The sequence below is a fragment of the Acipenser ruthenus genome, chromosome 2 (assembly GCF_902713425.1).
Source record: "Acipenser ruthenus chromosome 2, fAciRut3.2 maternal haplotype, whole genome shotgun sequence".
NCBI lineage: Eukaryota > Metazoa > Chordata > Actinopteri > Acipenseriformes > Acipenseridae > Acipenser > Acipenser ruthenus.
In genome coordinates, this window is record NC_081190.1 from 2,665,314 (window position 1) to 2,688,426 (window position 23,113).

Here is a 23,113-nt window from a genome sequence, read left to right on the forward strand (position 1 = left end):
TATAGCTGAGCTGCATGGCCTGTGCGAGGTGTAGCTGGAGGGTGTTTCCACTGTCTTTCCCAAGTATAGCTGAGCTGCATGGCCTGTGTGAGGTGTAGCTGGAGGGTGTTTCCACTGTCTTTCCCAAGTATAGCTGAGCTGCATGGCCTGTGCGAGGTGTAGCTGGAGGGTGTTTCCACTGCCTTTCCCAAGTATAGCTGAGCTGCATGGCCTGTGCGAGGTGTAGCTGGAGGGTGTTTCCACTGCCTTTCCCAAGTATAGCTGAGCTGCATGGCCTGTGCGAGGTGTAGCTGGAGGGTGTTTCCACTGCCTTTCCCAAGTATAGCTGAGCTGCATGGCCTGTGCGAGGTGTAGCTGGAGGGTGTTTCCACTGCCTTTCCCAAGTATAGCTGAGCTGCATGGCCTGTGCGAGGTGTAGCTGGAGGGTGTTTCCACTGCCTTTCCCAAGTATAGCTGAGCTGCATGGCCTGTGCGAGGTGTAGCTGGAGGGTGTTTCCACTGTCTTTCCCAAGTATAGCTGAGCTGCATGGCCTGTGCGAGGTGTAGCTGGAGGGTGTTTCCACTGCCTTTCCCAAGTATAGCTGAGCTGCATGGCCTGTGCGAGGTGTAGCTGGAGGGTGTTTCCACTGTCTTTCCCAAGTATAGCTGAGCTGCATGGCCTGTGCGAGGTGTAGCTGGAGGGTGTTTCCACTGCCTTTCCCAAGTATAGCTGAGCTGCATGGCCTGTGCGAGGTGTAGCTGGAGGGTGTTTCCACTGCTGCTCAGCTATACCTTAGCTACATCAGGTAGTACACTTTGGTATTTTTATGTAGCTAAACTGTGTTGGGCAGAAGTATCTCATCGAAAGGCATGTGCTAAAGAGATCTCACCAATAAGACAGCTGTGTAAAGACTGGAAATAAAAACAGCCACACATGTTTGTACAGCTTCTTCCATCTTCACTTTCTTTCATGTATTCAATCAATCCCACAATCCAACGTGATCTTTTACTGCCGCACTATGACCTTTACTGTCTGTCACTCTACTTCTTCCTGGGTCAGCTATACCTGACAAAATTACACAGGAACTCAGCCCAGCCCATACTGTCCAGATCAGCTATACCTGGGAAAAGGCAGTGGAACCGAGGTGTCTGAGAGTTGTGTTCTCTCCTGATTGCTGGCAGGAGCTGAGCACTGGGCACCGAGCTGGGCTCACCTGCTGAGGCTGGCGGTACTCCAGAACACCTGACTGTGACAGGCCCTCAGCTGGCTGTAAAGTAATCTAAAGCGCCCTGCTGGAAGGGTAGGACAAGGCATGGCAAAACATTTCTTGTTTTGGTGGTGATATCAGCTTCAGAAGAAAGCTTGCACTTCCTCAAAGCGAGATCCTTTAAGGGACACTGCATATAGAGCACAGCAAATCTGAGTGAAACTTGAGTGCCTTTTAAAGAGCCTAATAGCACTGTTATCAGGTGTGTGCTTTGCCAGAGCAATGCTAATCGCACCAAGCAGTGGAGACAGGCAGAGGCTGGGCACGATGTGGTGAACTCACACTTCCCAAGGAAGTTAACCGCTGTGCAAATGAGCCAGGCTGGGTTTCATGAGCAGCTATAGCGCATCATCTCACCAGCAGGTTCCAGAACCCGTAACACATAAACTCTGAGGCACCCTGTGGATTGGCCAATCTAGTTAAACATGAAGGTCTGGCTATCCTTGAGTGTATAACAGTCAGGCTTCCAGCGCCCGTACACCAGACACTGTTAATCAGTTGCATTGACCTCATTACTTAGCAGGCAGCACGGGAGCAGCTTTGTTGCTGAATGCATGATCAGTGTGTATCTGGACTGGTGAAGCTCAGACTGGCTGTGACAGTAGAGGGAACAGCAGCTTCCCCAACGCTGAGACTGCAGTCAGGGGAAGAATCACTGAGCCATGTGCAAACTGGACCACCACTCCCTTGTCCTGGTCAAGACTAATGAATAATATTCAACCTGTTCTCTCTCTGCTGCTTTATTATGCTCTTTAGTCAAACCTCCAGACAGGTGGACATGGAACCAAACATACTGTATAGTAAATATTGTATCCAAACTAACTTTTTTGTGTGCAATTAACCTTTTCAGTGCCTCTCCCAATGTCCAGTACCAGGGTCTCAACATCAATATATTGGTGGAAACAGTGTGAATTGTATGAAAAGGCAAGGATGGAGGCGAACCGCAAACCATACGGTTCAAAGATGAACGTCTTACCATTCAACTAAAGAGCAAGCTCTGTAGTCAACAGGCATGTACATGCCTAACCCTGATGTCACTATTATTAACTCATCTATTGCCAGTTGAGGAGATGCATGGAGGCTATAACAATTGGCAGGCTAATTCAATGTTAATCCAGGCCGGAAGGCAGTATAGAGTCCAGACACTAACTGAGTACTGAATACCAGCATGCAGCACATCTTTTTTAGTAGTCACCCCTGGGTCACTATTGTGAAGCTTGTTAAGCTGGAAAAAGGTAAGGGGACAGTAAAAGCAAAAAAAAATAAAAAGATAATTGAAATTCTAATCACTCTTTCAGTCTTGAATCTATCCTGCAGGTAGTTCACAGTGTCACCTACACCAGAGGCTTCCTCACTTTGCAATTTGAGCACAGGGGGTCCCTTCTCAGACAGGTTTTCAATTCAGTACCAGTGTGTCTGTCAGCAGCAGCTTGTCAAAGGCTTCTCAGTTCAAAGGACACACTGCTGATATTTGGTAAATAATTATTTCCTATCAGTTCTGAGCACAGGTTCAGGCGTGCTGCCAGTGCAGGGGAGACCAGGTGCTGTTATGTCTCTCTGAATATATTTGCCTGCTCTAGGTATGGCTTTCCTAGTTATCATGCTGGAGCATACTCTACTCACAGTGCAGTTCAGCAAATTGTTTTCAATTTACCTACTGTAGGAGCACATGTACATAGGACATGACTCATTCTCTGAAAACATGACCATGCATTACAAGCAAAAATGATAAACCACATGAGGCTCTTGAAAATAATGGGAGATGAAAGATATTTGATTGTGCATGGATCGCTGCATGAATACTGAGCAGTTTAACCAGCCAAACCATTCAGGTACTGTAGAGAGAAATCTTTCAGCTTTTCACTAACAGGTAGTATTAAGACTTTTCCTAAGTTAAGTGTGTCTTAAAACTTTTAGCTTGATTGAATCACAGTAATGTGGGCAAGGTTAGACTTATGTTTTGTGTTATTCCATTGAATACAGTACAGTGTCATTTCACTTTTGGATCTGGGTGTGTTTGGGACCAATTCAAATGATGTTTTATTATCCTTACACCTTGATTTCAGACACAGGTCTTCAATATATTTTATGAACTGCCATTAAACACCATCAGTATTCTGTATTGGAATTGATCTCACTTTTCACTGCCCAGGTCAATTCCATTTACTTCCATTTACTGTGTGTTGATGTGCATAACCTTATTGTTTTACCCATTGAACAAAATCAGAAACAAATCTTCACCTTGACCTGGCATGCTTTGCCTGGATTCATGTCTGGATTAGTCTTCTATGACTAATACACTGTACAATTCCATGCAGTTTCTTGGCATTTCTGTTTATTGCAGAAAATGATACATAAATATAGTGTTATTTATATTTATTCATTTACTTGGAATTGGAATATTTCAAATATAACCAATTACCAAGGACCAAGGCTTGTGTTTCTGAGAGCCCATTTCATCTACTGGCTGTATGTAGTAGTATTAATGATAACACTTTACATTAAGTGTCTCTAATTACTATGTATTTACAGAATAGTTACTTAGTAAATACATGTGTATTTGCACATAATTACAATGTTATTATGCATAGTTACAATGTACTTAATGGGTGCATTTATTTCCACATTTTCCATGATATAACCCTAAGCGACTTAGTGGTGTCAATACGTTAACATTAGTGTATGAGGTGAACACACCTCCACTCAGGACTCTCCCAGCTGCACAGATCTGAATGAGTGTGCTACCCACAAACTGCACATGCTGGTTTTCTTTCAAAGCAATGTCATCTCGAACTCCACACTGAATCATTTTTCAGAGCCAGCTTCCACTGGAGAGGCTCTTGTTTAACAGGGCACCCAGTGCTTTATTGAGGGTTCAGAGGGAAGGAAGAAATGCATGCCTCTCTTCAGCTATGCATATGTTTATGCAATGTGGGCACCCTCCCAGATGCTGTCTTTATCCCCCTGTCATGGGGTTTAACAGAGCTGCACCATTGCGCTTCCTTAGTGACAGTCTGCAGAGGGAGTCTGGGCCTGGCTGACACAGAAACACTTACAAGATTACAAATGCTAAATTATTAAGTGTCTTTTTAAACACTACCACAGTGCCACTGTGCCAAAAACATGTTTCTACAGTAATATTTTACTTGGCTTTTACTGGGCGAGATTTAATAAGTGATGATATCCCTATAAAAGTTTCCCACAGTAAATTTTCATGCTAATTTTGCAGTATTCCCTGCTTTTCAGTTATACTATGCAATTACCATACCACAGCCTGCTGGATTCTCACAGCTATTTACTCCAGATTGTCATTAGCGTTATTTTTGTCTGAAAGGAAAAATCTGAATAAGAAAATATCAGTGCATTCAGTAATAATGATAATGATAATGATAATGATAATACTAATAATACATCAGCTTACGTGTGCTTCTCCCGAGTGATCAAGCTGATAATGACACAATCGAATCGGTGTGTGTTATGCTGAGCTTTATGTGGACTGTACACGGCTTGTTTACATGTTATTCTTTTTTTATTGTTACTGTGTCAAAGCTACCGTAGATGATTTGTGTGTTATTTATTCAAAAATGAATTAAAAAAAGAAAAGAAGGGAAATGATACTGTTACTAATGCTCATGGAATTCACCTTTAAGCATCAAGACAAGTCTTAAAAAAAAAAAAACTATATTAAAAAGACCAAGAATGGATTTTTTCCTCAGTTGATGTAATGACAGCTAAAAAAAGAAAAAGAAAACAATTTCATTTGTTTTTCAAACATTTGCGGAGCACAGTGAAATAAATAAATAAATAAATAAATAAATAAATAAACTTAATACTGCTGCTCAGAGTCCTGTTTATTTTTAAACTGGAGAGGCATCAGGTGAAAAGAGGCTTGTCGTCTTTCATCAGACTCACATCGTGCTTTTCTCCAGCCTTTTCGCAGAAGGGAGTGACTCCTGTACAGGCTTCACCAGGCAGAGATTTTCCATTGTCACTGACAATTTCACTTGGCAGAACCTTCCCTTGAATTTGCAGATGCACTTGTATTGTTTGAGCTGTACAAATTGTTGCACTGGCAGAGTGATCTTGTCTTTGTTGTTGGGAAGAAATCGTTTCCAGGGCACAACTTATTCAAGATGATCTCATTATTGCCTGTCCAAAAAACATGTTGTATTGCAGCAAATATTGGCACATAACAGAGTTAACCTATTGTCAGGAATTCTATTACAACAGCTCCCAGCTAATAGATCATTCCCTGAGATTATTATGTCAATGGCAGTAAAAACAGCAATCCCTGATCACCTGTCTGAGAGTCATCACTAGCAGACACGAGCAGAATACAAACCTAAAATGCATGATAAATAAAACAAAAGCTGAATTTGCATTCCATGGGCTCTTTTCACAAAACCTTAAGGACCGTTTAGAAGGGGCTGCTGCTTACAAAACGATTGCTAGCTGCACTCTTCTATTTGCTACGTACTGTAGGTCTGGGATGTGCAGTTTTGAAAGAAACACAGGTTGTAGCAAACACGTATTTTCATTTCAATTCCTAATGTCTGGTACTACACTAGTCTAGAGAAAGTCGCCATGTTTCCATGCTTCTCTTCCGTACATGTAACCTTTATAGTTAAAGAGTTAGAGCCACAAACCTGTCTTTAAGAAGCTGATGAAAGGGTGAGGACAATGTCACTCTTCAGGTGAAATTACCATGGAAGTGCAACACTGGCTTTCAGAGTTCTTGAACCTAGCGTAGAAGTACCAGACGTGGTGGTTTAAAATGAAAACACATGTGTACTACATTTCTTCAGAAATTCATATTTGAGGTCAAGCTAGCTAACAACATGCAAGATTGACTATTTCTTTAATAAAGTATGTTTGGAAGTCTGTTTAGAAACATTCTCCTAACTTAAATAGCTGAAAAGGTTTTGTTCACTTTTCAGTGTTTGCCAGGCTCACATTGCTTCTCCTCATTAATCTAATCTGCTTTGAATTTCCATACTGTTCGAAGATGCCGTCTCTGATTCATTATCAATGTGTTTTTTGCACACGTCTTCTGAATGTTATTGATTCCATCATCTACAGTACTGCTGGATGTTTACATTGGAATCCAGGTAGGGCTGTTATGTTTCAATCAGGTCAGATAGCGGATTGATTTGAGTGCCTGTTGGTAATTACTGTAGTCATGTTATAAAATCATCATGTTTCCCGTACAGCTATTGCCAAACGTTTTGCATCACCTAGAATTTTAAGACTGATTAAAAAAAAAAAAAAAAAAAACTATATCAACATAATCGAGAGAGGCTGAGGGAACTGAATGGATTTGGCCTTGAGTAAAGAAGGCTTAGAGGAGGCTTGATTGAAGTTCTTAGATTCCTAAAAGGAGTTGACAAAGTTAGCCCGAGTGAAAGCCAGTGTTGAGACCAGCACAAGAGGACAGGTTCTTGATAGCAACGTGGTAGAGCAAGTGCATGGAATGGATTATCATGCTACGGTGTAGCTCAGGGGTGGCTAAAGTTGGCCCCATCACTCCAGGTCTTTGTTCCAACCCTGTTCCAAATTGTTTATTTGAACCAATTAAACCTCCATCCAGACCATGAAGTAGTTAATTATATCAGTTTACCTGTTAAACCAGGAGTGGAATGGCCCTCCTGTGGCTGCTGAGTCATTGGGATCCTTTAAGTCGACTAGATGAAACTCTGGGATCAATCAGCTGCTAGGTCCGGCTGAGGACTGAAGGCCGACTGTACTGCTCTCGTTCACACATGCTTGTTTATGGAATTGCAAATCTTTTTCTTGGTTTGTGTTGAAAATAGTAAATGATAGTGGAATTTGTGTGGTGGACCCCATTATTGTGGCTGACCATTTTTTTAAGGACTCGCACAAAACCCCCATCACCTCTTGGAGCGGCAACTTATTAAAAAGTTATTACAAAGTTTTTTCAAAACATATCCCTTAGGAACTGCAACACAAAAGATGTTAACTATAATAACAAAATAAATAAATAAAAGTCCTGTTTTTCTGTCCTTGCTTTCTTTGTCCTTCCCCTCTCCCTCTTGGTGTCATTATGTTTTGTACTCAAAAGTGCAGGCTTTTAATATAATTACTCCTTTAGGTGACATACCTCTTTATCTCTGATCCATTTGGTTTGAGAGCACCCTTGAATAGCTCTTTGCAGTGTTTCTCTCCCTCTACTCTATCTCGTTGCAACTGTAACTGTCCAAAGTGCATTAGATTGAAGTGAGCTCCTGTAATGCTGTTGATCTGTGCTGTGATCAAGACACTGTACTGTACTCCCGGCTCGGAGCCCTGCCCTGGAAGAGTGCAGCGTTGATCTGTGCTGTGATCAAGACACTGTACTGTACTCCTGGCTCGGAGCCCTGCCCTGGAAGAGTGCAGCGTTGATCTGTGCTGTGATCAAGACACTGTACTGTACTCCCGACTCGGAGCCCTGCCCTGGAAGAGTACAGCGTTGATCTGTGCTGTGATCAAGACACTTTACTGTATTCCCGGCTCTGAGCCCTGCCCTGGAAGAGTGTAGCATTGATCTGTTCTGTGATCAAGACACTGTACTGTACTCCCGGCTCGGAGCCCTGCCCTGGAAGAGTGCAGCGTTGATCTGTGCTGTAATCAAGACACTGTACTGTACTCCTGGCTCGGAGCCCTGCCCTGGAAGAGTGCATCATTGATCTGTGCTGTGATCAAGACACTGTATTGTACACCCGGCTCGGACCCCTGCCCTGGAAGAGTACAATGCAGGGGTGCATCTTGCCATCAATATCAATTGCTATATTGATGCAAAAGCCTTCTGATACCCCAAATGCCCTCGGCAAGAGGTATTTGATTTCCAGCAGGGTGGTTTAGAATACTATCGGCCAAGCGACATGAATATACATTTTCTTAACATTATGAAGCTAGCAAAAAAAAAACGTGTCCTGTAACTCGGTTGTTTCATGCTAGTTTCATACAATTGCGATTATTTTATCTGTTGCCTTTGCACTGTATGTTTCGGTGCCTCCAGATCTCTTTCTTGCTTGCTCTATCCATCTATTCCAGGATTTTGAAATATTTCAATCCAATCTTGCTGAAGAGAAAAGTTTAGTATAATTTTAGTATAAGTAACTGGTCCATATATAGGGGTCTGTGGGAGAATATATATGACATGGTTGAAAATCTATGCAAGCCTTTAGCAATATTCCTGGTACAGTACATAACCTCTGTACATTTGCTTCATTGAAATCAATAAAGCTTAAAGGAATGATCTTTGAAGATAGACTGAGGGAACTGAATATATTTACCGTACAGCAAAGAAGAATCAACTACATGTTTTCAAAAAGAGGACAAACACGAGAATTGTTCCAAAGCTCTCTGCAGTTGTCTTGTGACAGCAGGACCAGTTTTTTTTAATGAACAGGTTTGATTGTTTTTTTTCCATTCAATTACTGAAGCAAAACCAGCTGCCTTGTTTTCTCCTAATCAAGGTGACGAGCAAAGGCTTCTGAGTGCTGAGCCTTGTTCGTTGATTCCAGCCCACACACCATTCACCTTCATTCTCTGTATCCTGGTGTCGCTGTCCTTCCTGACAGCAGCAGCAACGTGAGCTTGTGTAATGCCTTGTCATGCTGAGACATCTCAAGGTGCTTTACAGATAAGCACAGAGGGCTCAACAGAGACAGACTCATGACAACAGTGATACAAATATCTGGAATAGGTAGGCTATGGAGAGAAAGCACGCTCCCTGCTCTGTGTAAAGAAGTGTCCTACCTTTTCCACTTAACTTCCACTTGGTCCTGGTCTCTGTCCTGTGCTTAGGGTATTGGTTAGGGGTAACCTTGTCAACTCCTTTAGAGTTTTTAAGGACTTCAATTCTTCTTTGCATTGGGCTAAACCTTAGGATCATTAGAGCTTGTTTGACTGTATGACAGCAATACATTTATTAGACCATAAGAAATTAAGGAAAGTCACGAAGAAGAAGAGGCCAGTCAGCCACTTCTTCCTTATCTGTTTTCTAGTAGCTGTTTGATCCTAGAACTTTGTACAATGCCAAGGGACTTTCTGGAATAAGGGTCATTGTTTTAGTTAACTGTTAAAAAACTAGCTTACTAACATGTTAATAGCTTTTAAGTGTTTGTTAAGAGTATGTTAATATATTTGAATCTTTTATTAAACTAATAAAAGCTGGTTACCAAGGGAATATTTACGCCAGTTAATACTGGTCAGGTGTAATTATTTCCTGGGGTTACCAGGTGATCCTGCTTGATATTTAATTGTACGTGAATATTATCAGGTCAAGGAGAAGCTGATGCTTTTACATCGGCCTATTATTATTATTATTATTATTATTATTAATTTCTTAGCAGACGCCCTTATCCAGGGCGACTTACAACTGTTACAAGATATCACATTATTTTTACATACAATTACCCATTTATACAGTTGGGTTTTTACTGGAGCAATCTAGGTAAAGTACCTTGCTCAAGGGTACAGCAGCAGTGTCCCCTACCAGGGATTGAACCCACGACCCTCCGGTCAAGAGTCCAGAGCCCTAACCACTACTCCACACTGCTGCCCGAACCCTTTCTCTGGACTCACAAAGGACTGCAGCTGCAGTGAAGTCAGCCAGCCAGGCATCTTTTCTGTGCTTTGCTTTGTTCTGAACACACTGAAGGTTTTCTGTGCTGTGTGTGAGTGTGGCAAGTGGAGGTAGAGGCAAAGCCTGGTGAATGTTAACAGCATGTTCTCACATCCTATTCTTCTCTTTCCATGCCCTTCAGAGGTGAGAGCACATGCCAAACAATAGCAGACAGACACTATTCATCTCAGCACTCTGTACTGAAGAAATATTATATTTACTGCTGTCTGAAACATTGATCAAGGGAATCAATACTGTCTAGAGCAGTGGTTTTCAGTTTCCACCGTTTATACCATTTATAATTTAGGTCACAACAATTTGGGCTGACAAACTGCTGGTTTAGGAAAGAATACCAAACAGCAATTCTTAAAAGTTTTAATTACAAATCTTTTGATGCACAGAATAAAAAGACAGTATTTGGGAATCTCTTCAGAAACACACGTATTCGCTTTCTATTCGGCAAAGTTATTATAAATAATCCAAAATAGTCTGCACTGTAAATGTTACCATTGTGTTACCATTTACTTCCCATCTCAGCATAATTCTGTGTGCCATTTAAAATGTTTACAACAACCTCAAGAAAAAAACTATAATAACTAATAATGATAAACTTTTTTTATTAAAGCCAACATAAAAATGATCCAAAGGGATCCACAAGCCATGACCATTTTTGTTTTATGTGATAAATGTGATTCATGATCTGTCATGTTAGAAGTTGCTTTTAAAATGGTACAGTTAGATGGCAGTAATACAGTGGCCACACAGTGTCAAACGGGAAGGTGGGATTAGACCAGTACACTGCGATTCATGATGAGGAGATGTACAGTAATCGATGAAACAAGATGGATACATTTGTGTTCAAAATCAACAGTGGGAGAACTGCAGGAACCAAAAGCACTTGAGCAAGTACAGTAGAATCTGCAGCCAGAAGTGACAGGCCTACTGCTGAATCTACTAGGCTGGATACTAACGAGAGCAGAAAAAACACAAAATAAAAATGAGGGCAACGGAGATCATTTCAAGAAAGCTGGGGGACTGTATAAATGTATTAAATATGATATTGTGAAGGATCGTGTATTTTGCTCTGTGTGCTGCAAAGCTGCTCCTGCCGGACAGCCCCTCCCATCTACAAGTAGGTACAATCATTAGTGGCTTTTGTGAATAACGGTTTTGCTCATGGAACAAAGCTTTAGGAAGGTTTTCATCCCATGACAAGTCATCTGTGCACCATGCTGCTGCTCAGAGTGTATTCACACCTGAAAAGGGAGAACATGTATGTAGTCTTCTGTCAGCAAGCAAGGAACGTGATATTCAGCATGCAAGGATTTGATTGCTGAAGATGATACTGCACAGGGAATGCCGTTTCCAGGACACACAGATGAAAATTCAGTGCTACATATGCATGCTGAAGATATACCTGAGCTTAAAAAATGGCTGCAGCAAACATCTTACAAATGGACGTGTCATGAAATTGACGTCTACTTGTCCGAATGGAAAGAAAAAAAGGTTTTACAGTGCTCGTATGCTCCAGTGAATAGTATTCAAAATGCTCATTTTCTTCCAGTAAAATAGCAGCAATTTCCACAATTCATTACGAATATAAGTCAAGTAAAACATTCTCTGAGGGCATTCTGTTTCCGTGGACACCGTGAAATCGTGATGGACCAATCAGTTTCTTACAAGTGATGTTGGTGCTGAAGGCCGAACGATGAAGCGGTTATCAAATCAATCATTGATTTACACTTTTTACCAAAGAAAACAGAGGACAGTGGAGGTGAGTAATTCCACAACTCATTGCTATTCATCATTTTTATTGCAAACTTTCAGTAGCTGTAAGCTTATATGTTGACTCTTTTTTTTTTTTGAGTGCACAGGCTCTCATCGCCATCAAAACTAGGGTTACCAGATTTCCATAGTTGAAAAACTGGTACCTTTTTTTTTCCCCAGTTCTGCTATTTTTTGTTGAGAACCAGTTTGTCGACCATCATTTTGTTGAAAAGACTTAGATTCTTTACTGATTAACTGTGCATATTTTTATATTTTACAACATAATGTATGTCCTAACCCATTAATGCATATCAGTTGCTAAAGCTACCAAAGCACACAATAAAATTAGCTAACATAATTAAAATAAAGACCTTATTATAGCACTAGATGTAAATTAGATTGCTGACTGTTTCATCCAGAGAGCTATAGTGAGACGTAATGTCTTTAAGCCGGGACATCAGTGAAAACAGTGTTTGTAGGTGAGTGCATTTATTATAATTTAATGCATTATAATATAATTAGACTTTAATTAATAATAATGTAATAGAACCCCCCCCCCCACACACACACACACACACTCCCACACTCTATACAGCTATGGCCAAAAGTTTAGCATCACCTAGAATTTTAGATCTTTTATTTAACATCATGTAATCAAAAAAATTACAAAAGTTATCACAAATGTCTACCGGAAGCCGTAATTGTAGTACAGTATTTCATGTTAGATTTTGAAATGTCACATTTTGCAATTCTTGTCATTTTTTTCTACAAAGCGGTATGTAATTCAGTATGTTAACGTAACATTATTCAGCTGGTTTAATTCGACTTTATGAAGCAAAATTAATTAATTCTATAGGATGATGCAAAACTCAAATTAACAGAGATTTGAAATCACGACATCTAGAGCTTCCGTTATACACGATTTCAGCGAGGTAGGAAAGACTAATTATTAAACACACAGGACTACATAAACTCCACATCAGTGATTTCTTGCGCATCATCAGGGGTCAACGTGTATTACAACTATTTACTAATACATGATGTAACACAGGTTTTGCAAAACTAATAATGTGTATGACTGTGGAAAGTCTAAAGCAGGGCTATGGATCCTGGTGAACTACCTTTCTCAGCTCAACAAATCATTCTTCATTACAGCTGCTGCAAGATACAGGAAAGCAGTGAACTGCAAAACAGTCCAGCAAACATTGTGCCTTGGAAATCAGAACATTCAGTCAATAATTGCTAGAAGTTGGAAGGACAAATCTATAGATTAGAAGCTCACAAAATGCGAAAGAGAAAACAGACATTAGTCTATAGCAGTGGTCTGTTTTTTAATGGGGGGGGGCACTTTTAAAAAAAATATATCAAGCAAGGGCTGCACCAAATATTAAAAACAATGCTCACCTGCTTAACAGTAGGAAGAGCGGAAGTATGCCAGTTGCTCCTTGACCTTCTGCCTGCAGTGTTTGTATTCAGTTACTGCATTCCTTGTAAGACTGTCCAAATGTTCTTGTGTCAGTTTATTCCTGTGTTTGTTTTTTACAGTGTTCATTGTGGAGAAAGTAGATTCACAGGTGTATGTACTAACAAAAAAAGACAGCACCTTTTGAGCACTTTGCCTCAGAATTGGATAGACCAAATCAGAGACAAAAATGATAAACTCCTTGCCTCAGCTCTGCTTTCAAAATGTCATCTGACTGGAGCTCCACTATTTCATTTTCCACTGCTGCTTGGTCTGCTCCTAGGTCTGTGAGAGCAGGTAGTTTGTCCAAAAGTACAAAGAAATCAGCTTTATAATGATTCAGAAGGCCCGTATTGTCTGATGTGAGTGGCTTCAATTCTGGAAAATGCGGAAAGGTAGCACTTTGTAAGTCAGGAACAATGTTCTTATTTTGCTCTGAAATGCCATTATAACACACAGCATGTCACTTGGCATTTTTTGCCTGACTTGTAATTGTAGGTTGAGAACACTGAGTGAGCTTGCAATGTCAGTAAGAAAGCCAGCTTTATTAGCCAGTCTGGATCATCAAGGTCCTTTTCTTCTTTTCCCTTACTTTCAAGGAAGTTGTGAATTACAGGGAGCAGGCTGAGAAATCGTTCCAGCACTCGTCCTCGAGAAAGCCACCTGACTTCGCTATGCATAGCCAGATAGCCATACACCATTTCATACGCCTCAATTAATTCTCTGAACTGCCGATTCTCTGAACAATGAAATTCACAATCTTGGTGACAACAACCTGCATAATCTTTTGCATTTCTCCATTTTTCACCTTGCTCACAAGAGCTTCTTGGCGAATTATGCAATGAAACACACAAAAAGTGGAATCCCCACTTTCTTTTTCTTTAGACCCAGCAATCCTTTTTCTTTGCCTCTCATTCTTGGGCACCGTCAGTACACACAGACACGAGCTTCTTCCAAGAGAGGCCAGTCTGATCAAAAACACATTGAAGTGCATTCATACAATCTTCACCCCTTCTTTGCGTTTTCAGTGGAATCAACCCCAGGAGTTCTTCGCAGAAGCATTCGTCTTTGGGGAAACAAGCCCACACACATAATTGTAATACATTGCAGTCAGTACTCTCATCAAGAGCAAGAGAATAACAAGGAGCTGTCGAAACGTGACTTGTTGGCGGATGTCTTGGCAAATCGCTTCAACCCTTCTCATCACTGTAGTATCAGAAAACTGTTGCCCCCTAATTTAGTATTTCATTTCTGTTAGGAAATCTGCGTATAACATTTCCGCAGAAGCTACGAAACATTCCTTTACAATTTCTGCATCTGTAAAAGCCTTTCTGTGGTGTGCCAATGTCCACACAATTTCAAAGGATGCCTCTGTTAGACATTCTGCAAACGAGCTTGCAGTTTTTAGCACTTTCTGTTGTTTTTTTCAATGAGCTGACGAGCTAGTTGATTTTGAGTTCCCCATGCACAATCAAATAATTTCGCTCCAAATTGCTGGTTTTTAATACCGAGATGGTTTTCTGGCTCACCAAGCAAACTGTTTTTTTCAGATTCCTCATTAAAAATAAAGAAAACGTCATTTGTCCATCTCTCCTGAAACTTACGGTGCTCATCCGGACCTGCCCGAACTTTTCTCCTTTTTACAGTAGTTCCAGCTTCAGTTTCGTTCACAGACCCCTCATTTTCAGCAGCTGGTGCACTCGTATTGGGTTCATTATGCAGGTCATGGTCGCTTTCACGATTTTTATCCTTTTTTTTCATCAACGGGACAAGATACCGATCCATTCAACTAAATTAGTTAATCGCCTCATAGCAGCTTCAACGCACTACATTAGAACCTGCTGGAGTAAAAACCTGGACTGGATTGTACCTCGAGGGCTAGAGTTGAGTACCACTGGTCAGTAGTTTAGTGTGGGGTTCTGGGGTCCAAAGACCCCCGCAGTAACAATTTAAACTCCACCATGAATTTGGTCAAATGTGATGCTCAAATAAATAATATTACTTTTTAACATAATAAGGCTTTGAACCCCGTTTTGTTTCCTGCTTATTTGCATTTATAATCAGGTGCACTTTTTCTTACTCTGAATATCTTTGTTAATTTATTTTAATGCAGACATGGTGGGATGCCGATTCATTCTAAAGCCTAAGTTATCATTTTAAATATATAGTTACAGCATTTCAAATCATTTGGGTAGCACTTCAGTTTACAATGCATACATAACAATGTAATAGCATGGTTATAGCATGGCAATGCTGGAAAGAGTTTATGAAAATGGCCTATGCCGTAGGGTTACCATGTAATTCACCCACGGCCATTACCCGTAAGAGAAACCATTGGTTGTAATTACCCAGTTATTGCAATGTAATTAGAACATAAGAACATAAGAAAGTTTACAAATGAGAGGAGGCCATTCAGCCCATCTTGCTTGTTTGGTTGTTAGTAGCTTATTGATCCCAGAATCTCATCAAGCAGCTTCTTGAAGGATCCCAGGGTGTCAGCTTCAACAACATTACTGGGGAGTTGGTTCCAGACTCCTATAATTCTCTGTGTAAAAAAGTGCCTCCTATTTTCTGTTCTGAATGCCCCTTTATCTAATCTCCATTTATGACCCCTGGTTCTTGTTTCTTTTTTCAGGTCGAAAAAGTCCCCCGGGTTGACATTGTCTATACCTTTTAGAATTTTGAATGCTTGAATCAGATTGCTGCGTAGTCTTCTTTGTTCAAGACTGAATAGATTCAATTCTTTTAGCCTGTCTGCATACGACATGCCTTTTAAACCCGGGATAATTCTGGTTGCTCTTTTTTGCACTCTTTCTAGAGCAGCAATATCCTTTTTGTAACGAGGTGACCAGAACTGAACACAATATTCTAGGTGAGGTCTTACTAATGCATTGTAAAGTTTTAACATTACTTCCCTTGATTTAAATTCAACACTTCCCATAATATATCCAAGTATCTTGTTGGCCTTTTTTATAGCTTCCCCACATTGTCTAGATGAAGACATTTCTGAGTCAACATAAACTCCTAGGTCTTTTTCATAGTTCCCTTTTTCAATTTCACTATCTCCCATATGATATTTATAATGCACATTTTTATTGCCTGCATGCAATACTTTACACTTTTCTCTATTAAATTTCATTTGCCATGTGTCTGCCCAGTTCTGAATGCTGTCTAGATCATTTTGAATGACCTTTGCTGCTGCAACAGTGTCTGCCACTCCTCCTATTTTTGTGTCGTCTGCAAATTTAACAAGTTTGCTTACTATATCAGAGTCTAAATCATTAATGTAGATTAGGAATAGCAGGGGACCTAATACTGATCCCTGTGGTACACCACTGGTTACCTCACTCCATTTCGAGGTTTTTCCTCTAATCAGTACTTTCTGTTTTCTACCTGTTAACCACTCCCTAATCCATGTGCATGCATTTCCTTGAATCCCTACTGCGTTCAGTTTCAGAATTAATCTTTTATGCGGGACTTTGTCAAAAGCTTTCTGGAAATCTAAATAAACCATGTCGTATGCTTTGCAGTTATCCATTTTCAATGTTGCATCCTCAAAAAAGTCAAGTAGGTTAGTTAGACATGATCTCCCTTTCCTAAAACCATGCTGGCTGTCTCCCAGGATATTGTTACCATATAGGTAATTTTACATTTTGGATCTTATTATAGTTTCCATAAGTTTACATATAATAGAAGTCAGGCTTATTGGTCTGTAGTTACCTGGTTCGGTTTTGTCTCCCTTTTTGTGGATTGGTATTACGTTTGCTATTTTCCAGTCTGTTGGTACAACCCCTGTGTCAAGAGACTGTTGCATGATCTTGGTTAGCGGTTTGTAAATAACTTTTTCATTTCTTTGAGTACTATTGGGAGGATCTCATCCGGCCCAGGGGATTTGTATAATTTAAGAGCTCCTAGTCCCTTTAACACTTCTGCCTCTGTTATGCTAAAGTTATTTAAAATTGGGTAGGAACAGGTCGACATGTCGGGCATGTTGTCCATGTCCTCCTTTGTAAAAACCTGCTATACACTGCTATACATGCATTACATTGCTACAGATGACATGTTTGCCACCAGCATTTGTCACTACAATTTTCCCATATCATTTATTTAAGATTTAAATATTCTATACAGCATCTTTAAAGCGTAAAGTTAGTATTTTATTATTACTGCAATTGGGCAACAGTTAGAGGATGACTTTCTGTCAAATGATGCAAATTTAATGCAGTAGATTGCACTGCTACAGGGGTGAGCTTTACAGTCATAAGATTTGAAATGAATTAGTATATTTTCAGCACGTTGGCAGCAGCAGCAGCAGCATCAGGCACCTTGTTAAGTCAGGAAGTCGGTAGGAGATCGACGTCACTGAACAAGGCATTGGCTCTAAGTGATGCAGATGCTGTTTTTGCAACTCAGAAACACCATTTTAAAGATGCCTGGCATCATGTATACTGACAGATTAGCAGTGATTGAGAACATTATCTGAAAGAGCAGGATGCAGATCAGTGACAGTGTGAGACGCATCAACCCGCAGGGGACCTACACAGCAAAACCATTTTAACCCTTCCTCTCGTCCTCTATTTCCATAACAACTACAGTTAAAGCAAGCACTACACTTTGGGTTTTTCCAAAAAGAAACACCAGCATGTCTGTTTGCCCAACCCTGCAGAACTGTCCTTTTCATACTTGTTTGCCCGGCTGCACCCGGTTGTACTCATACTGTTCCATCAAGCCAGTAGAAGGTAGGTTATATAATAATATAATAACACCATTGCTTATCACTGATTTGCATTGTTGCAGACAATCTACTGTGTGCAATTGTTTTTATAATCATTAAAACTGGGCTCTTTGTGCAGTTTTGCACAGTATTTTTGCAGTTTCCCAGTGCTTTTCCTATGGTTATACCATGGATTACCATACCTCTCTGGGCTTACCAACATTTTACTGTGCCTTTACTGTCCTTTATTACACTTTGCTGTGCTTTTACTATGGGTATCTTTTATAAGGGTATTTTGACCCTCAATCTAAAACCCAAAGGCAAGCTGTAGACAGTTTGCAGTTATGTAATTCACATCGTCTTTATTGGCTTTGTAAATGCTTTCTTTACATACAGCGTTATTTTGCAGCAACATGAATATTTTTATACATGGTGTCACAGGGCTGCTTCTTGATGCTTTAAGGGTTCGGTGGAGTGCAGCAGTCAAAGCGTTTAGGAGCGTGGGAAAGGGGTTGATTGAAGAATCAGCTGTGATCTTGAGACGTAGAGTGTAGATTGGACATGTTCTGTTCTGCAGAATGTGTTCCTTTAGCAGAGGTTAGACATTTATAATCTGCTGTACATGTAACTTATTGATTCAGCAATCATACATGTATGTATCATCACATCAATGTATTATTATATTCTTCACTTCAAGGACTGATCTGTATGCCTGGGTCTAAAAACAACAAATGGCATAATTTACAGTTACATAACTTTGCAGTTACATAACTCTTGTTTATAGATGGATCTTTGTGACCTGGGCTTTGAATCCATCAACTTTGATGATCATCAAACTCATAAAAAAACATCTAGTTAAACTACAGCTGGGTCCCTCGAAGAAAACCATCACATAATAAAAAGGGTTGCCCTTTAAAATCTAATCTCAATCTCATTACATTTTAGGTTTACAGTTTTAACACAAAACAGTCCTGACCACCCAAATTCATATTTCATTTCCCTAATGTTGATTTTCATCATCTCTCTCGTGTGGCTCTGGATACAGTTTCTGATACAGGTGGACAGCTGTTTTTTATCCACTGTCTGGAAAACACAGTCACTCCCAGCACTTTTAAGCCCTGTTACCACTGCCCAATGTATCTGTTCTCAGGTGTCTGCTACAATGCATTCTTTGTGAGCACCATGTAATTCAACCTGCCGATAAAGGGGGTTCGATTATAATCCAGAATAGTGATGATTATATTGCTGAAACTCTAAGACAGCTACATAACGTAGAGTTTTATAGAGCACTCAGCAATGATCCACTAATTGAATTCAGAGAAAATAGAGATGGTCTGTTAAATATAGTGATAGAAAGTAATGTGATTACTCAGACCCAATGGGAATTTTTAAAGTGGAATACCCTATCACTCCAGTGTTTTATACTCTACCAAAAATTCACTGAAATGTGAGAGTGCCCTAGTCTATGTTGGACAAACTAAAAGACAATTACAAATACGTATAAGGCAGCTATACATAACTCCAACATGGACTATGCGATTGCGAGACATTATATTAAATGTAATCATGGCTCTGTTTCTAGCCTTAGATTGATTGGAATTGAAAAAGTATGCCTTTCGGAGAGAGGTTGCAATATCGTTAATAATTTGTTACAAAGAGAAGCTTATTAGATTTATACACTTAAATCCATGGAACCTTATGGTCTAAACGAGACACTTAATTATTTTCTGTAAATCGCAATATACTATTTGAAAAAATGTGAGTTTCTAAAGCATGTATAACCAATGCATTATTACTGTAACAATCTATGCTAATCCACTCTAATGGATGTTTCATATGTATTGAATTTGAGATATAGACTATATGTAATACAGGTTTAAATACAGATATATATTCTGAGTCACCTTTGAGTTCCTTCACCTTTATGTAGTTGCACTCCTATTGAATGAATCTTGATATTTACATCTATCATATTCATTGAAGTATATGTCAGAACCAATTAACTTGAATTGTGTGCTTTTCATTAATGATTCAATTACCTATTCAATCTGAATGGCTTCATTTACTGACTTATATATTGGATTCACCTCATGTTATTCTTAATTCTCAACACCTGATGAAGACATGTATTGTCGAAACGCGTTGTGTGTTTCGTGCTTTTAAACAATAAGGAATAGTTTTTTAGATGGACATTTTTTTGCCGCTTGCTTTTTACTTTTTCAACATCAAGTCTAAAATGATTTTAAGGATATAATTGAGCTACCCTGAGTGTGCTACCCACCCAGTGTCTGTGAACAACAAACAAGTGGACTATGATTGGTCTTAGACTCAACATTGTTGATGACTAAACAGAGACTACGTTGTCACATATATATATATATATATATATATATATATATATATATATATATATATATATATTCTACAGGGGTCTGTTTTAAATTGGGTTTCATAAGCAGTCACATTTCATTTTTTCACAAACAGCGAGGTTCTGAGAAAGATATACATGTATATATAAATATGTATATATGACACAATCAGTGTGAAGGTTAATGTTATTTTATACGCGTCTTCACTCACGTCTACAGTAAACCCCCTTTATCTGAATCACTACAGCAATCGTTTTCTCCCAACCTTCAACAGTATCAAATCAAACAGGCATTTACATGACAATTTACCAGTTGTTCGTATAAAATGGGTTCTAATGGATGTTCTGTTTCTCTTGGATTTAGCGTCTGTGCTAATGAGATACAACTGTGCTAGACTTGGGTGGCACAGACAAATCGACCCATGTCAGAATAAATAAATGAACACATAAATAAAAGATACATACAGTAATGTTTCCGTTAGCTTTTGTACCTGTGCTGGCCCCGGCCAGCACACTCATTAAAGCAATCAGTCAATATTTAACTTGAATCTCAAATTAATACGCAGGTTGCAGCCTCCTTGCAGTGAACAGAAATGCCTGTGTAAGTTGTGCCTTTTTTCTTCGCTTGTTTGTTTGTGTTCCTTGCATTTTCCTGTGCTGGAGCATGTGGAGTTATCTCTTCCTCAGGTCTTGAGCAGCCTCCTCTGGGTTACAGTGGCGGCCGCAGGTGTACAGCCCCGCTGTTCGGACGAGCTGCCAAGATGTAGATGGCATTTTCCTTCAGAAACTCCAGCCAGTCCACTTGTCTGTGGAGCACAACAAACATATTAACTTCCCTGACAGAAACAGGCAACAGCTTCCCCATGTGACAAATCAGTACAAATGATGTTGCATATTATATCTCAAATGCACACATGTCATATTTCTGTAAGTGCAGTCAGAACGGCAGAAATGGGGTAAAATATGGAATACATGGTTCTAAAAGTTCCAATCCGTGCTGGTATGATTAGCCAATGAAATTGCTCCCTCCACATAGTGCATTCTATAGCATTGCACTGCAGTTTTGTGTAATACTGTACTGAATTAATACTGCAGTATAGTTTTGCAAGGCCTCCTTTCCATCCCACAAACAGCACCTACCTGTTTTCATCCTGATCTCGGCTCTTCCCGCTGCCAGAGCTTGCCGGGCTGCTCTCAGATATCGGACCCACATGGCTGATGCTGTGAATGAGAGAGGAAGGGTTTCACAAGACTGAGCTCCACTCACATCACAACACATTGGCATGGATGACACCTGCTTGTAAGCACTTTCATTTTTTTGTTACTCAGTTTGATCATTTGTATCAAAAGTAACCATCTGTAAAGCAACATTATCAAATAATGGGAGTGATCTGCTATTGAAGACCAAAAGGTGTTGCTCCAAGTGCACTGCCTGCCTGTGTCTTGTCCAGTGTTCTGGGGTCACTGTAGCACTGTTAATGATACTATGTTGCCACTGTACAGTTTCTTTGAGTAGTTCTAAATTGTGCAAACACAGCCATTTCAGAAACATGTGGGAGGCATACGCTCCAATGTGTTGAGGAATCAGTCATTGGCATTGGTACCCACGATGCCCACTCGTAAAGCCTTCTACTTTCCTGTGATTGTTTCTGAATAGTTGCACACAACTCTTCACATGATACATTTGTAGACTAGGAGATTTTCTCTCTGTAGTGTAGGAAACTGAAACAAACAACTTCAGACTTGGTTATTATTATTATTATTATTATTATTTATTTCTTAGCAGACGCCCTTATCCAGGGCGACTTACAATTGTTACAAGATATCACATTATTTTTACATACAATTACATTTTTTTTTTACACATTATTTTTACATACAATTACCCATTTATACAGTTGGGTTTTTACTGGAGCGATCTAGGCAAAGTACCTTGCTCAAGGGTACAGCAGCAGTGTTCCCCACCTGGGATTGAACCCACGACCCTCTGGTCAAGAGTCCAGAGCCCTAACCACTACTCCACACTGCTGCCTATTTTAGCCTATACTTGGTTTATACTTGGTTTAAACTGCATTTCAGTGTGTTGGGTATTTCACATTGCACTCACAATGTTGTTTGTGAAACTGTAGTGGCAAGACATCACCAGTTAACTGCACGTTTTGGGGTGGTAAATTTGCTGTCACTGTTAATATACGGTAAGGCTGGGTACTGGTAGCTAAATGTGTACAGGGCTACATTCTTCAAAACAAAACACATTCATCATTTTCGGGAATTTATTCATATTAAGCGACCAGCTTTGTCTTTAGAAATTTTTGTCTGAAAGATATATACCTGCAAAAGTAAAATGTAAGACCCAAACCAGCAACCAGGGAAATTTAGTTTAAATATGTGGTGCCGCTCTCTTATTTGGCCAATTCAACCAGCAGTTTATATTGCAACCCAACCTGTTATTCTGTGCGTGTTTATGTATACTGAAATGCATACTGTAGCTAGGGCCCAGATAGTGTAATAAATACTGAAACCCCAGACAGAAAGAGATGGTTTTATGATGAAATCATGACAGCAATGCTTCTTGCTTCCTACTACACAGCAATGAAACGGCTGGGGATTTGTACAGATTGTTGATAACACTTAATTGGAGCTAAACATTTGCACTGTAACTTGAAATAATTATAATTTAGAGGCATTAGCAAAGGACAGTGGGTTAAGAATGTCTGCTAATTTCCCAGCAGTCCCCTTACTTGGGGGGGGGGGGGGGGGGGGGACATGCCAACTCTCATTAATTTCCTATGATGCACATGCATTTAAAAGTACCTTCTTGCAAAGACGTTTAAAATGTTCAATCTTTTTTGTTCTAGCACGCAGCTGGATGTTTAAGAAAGCTTCAGTTGAAGAAACAAGACCTATAATAACCTCAGAACCTGTCAGT

General features: G+C 39.9%; 1 protein-coding gene across 3 annotated transcripts in view; it reads right to left on the minus strand.

The window, feature by feature from the left end:
• Positions 1 to 18,151: 18,151 nt before the first annotated feature.
• LOC117403922 (PHD finger protein 24-like) overlaps positions 18,152 to 23,113 on the minus strand; it is a 47,094-nt gene continuing 42,132 nt past the window's right edge. For all 3 annotated transcript variants that reach the window (XM_058986268.1, XM_058986266.1, XM_058986258.1), the window contains 2 exons: positions 21,325 to 21,405; positions 18,152 to 20,990 (listed from right to left, as the gene is read on the minus strand). In XM_058986268.1, coding sequence (XP_058842251.1) covers positions 20,894 to 20,990; positions 21,325 to 21,405 — 178 coding nt within the window. In that variant the 3' untranslated portion in view covers positions 18,152 to 20,893. The remainder of the gene's footprint in view (positions 20,991 to 21,324; positions 21,406 to 23,113) is intronic.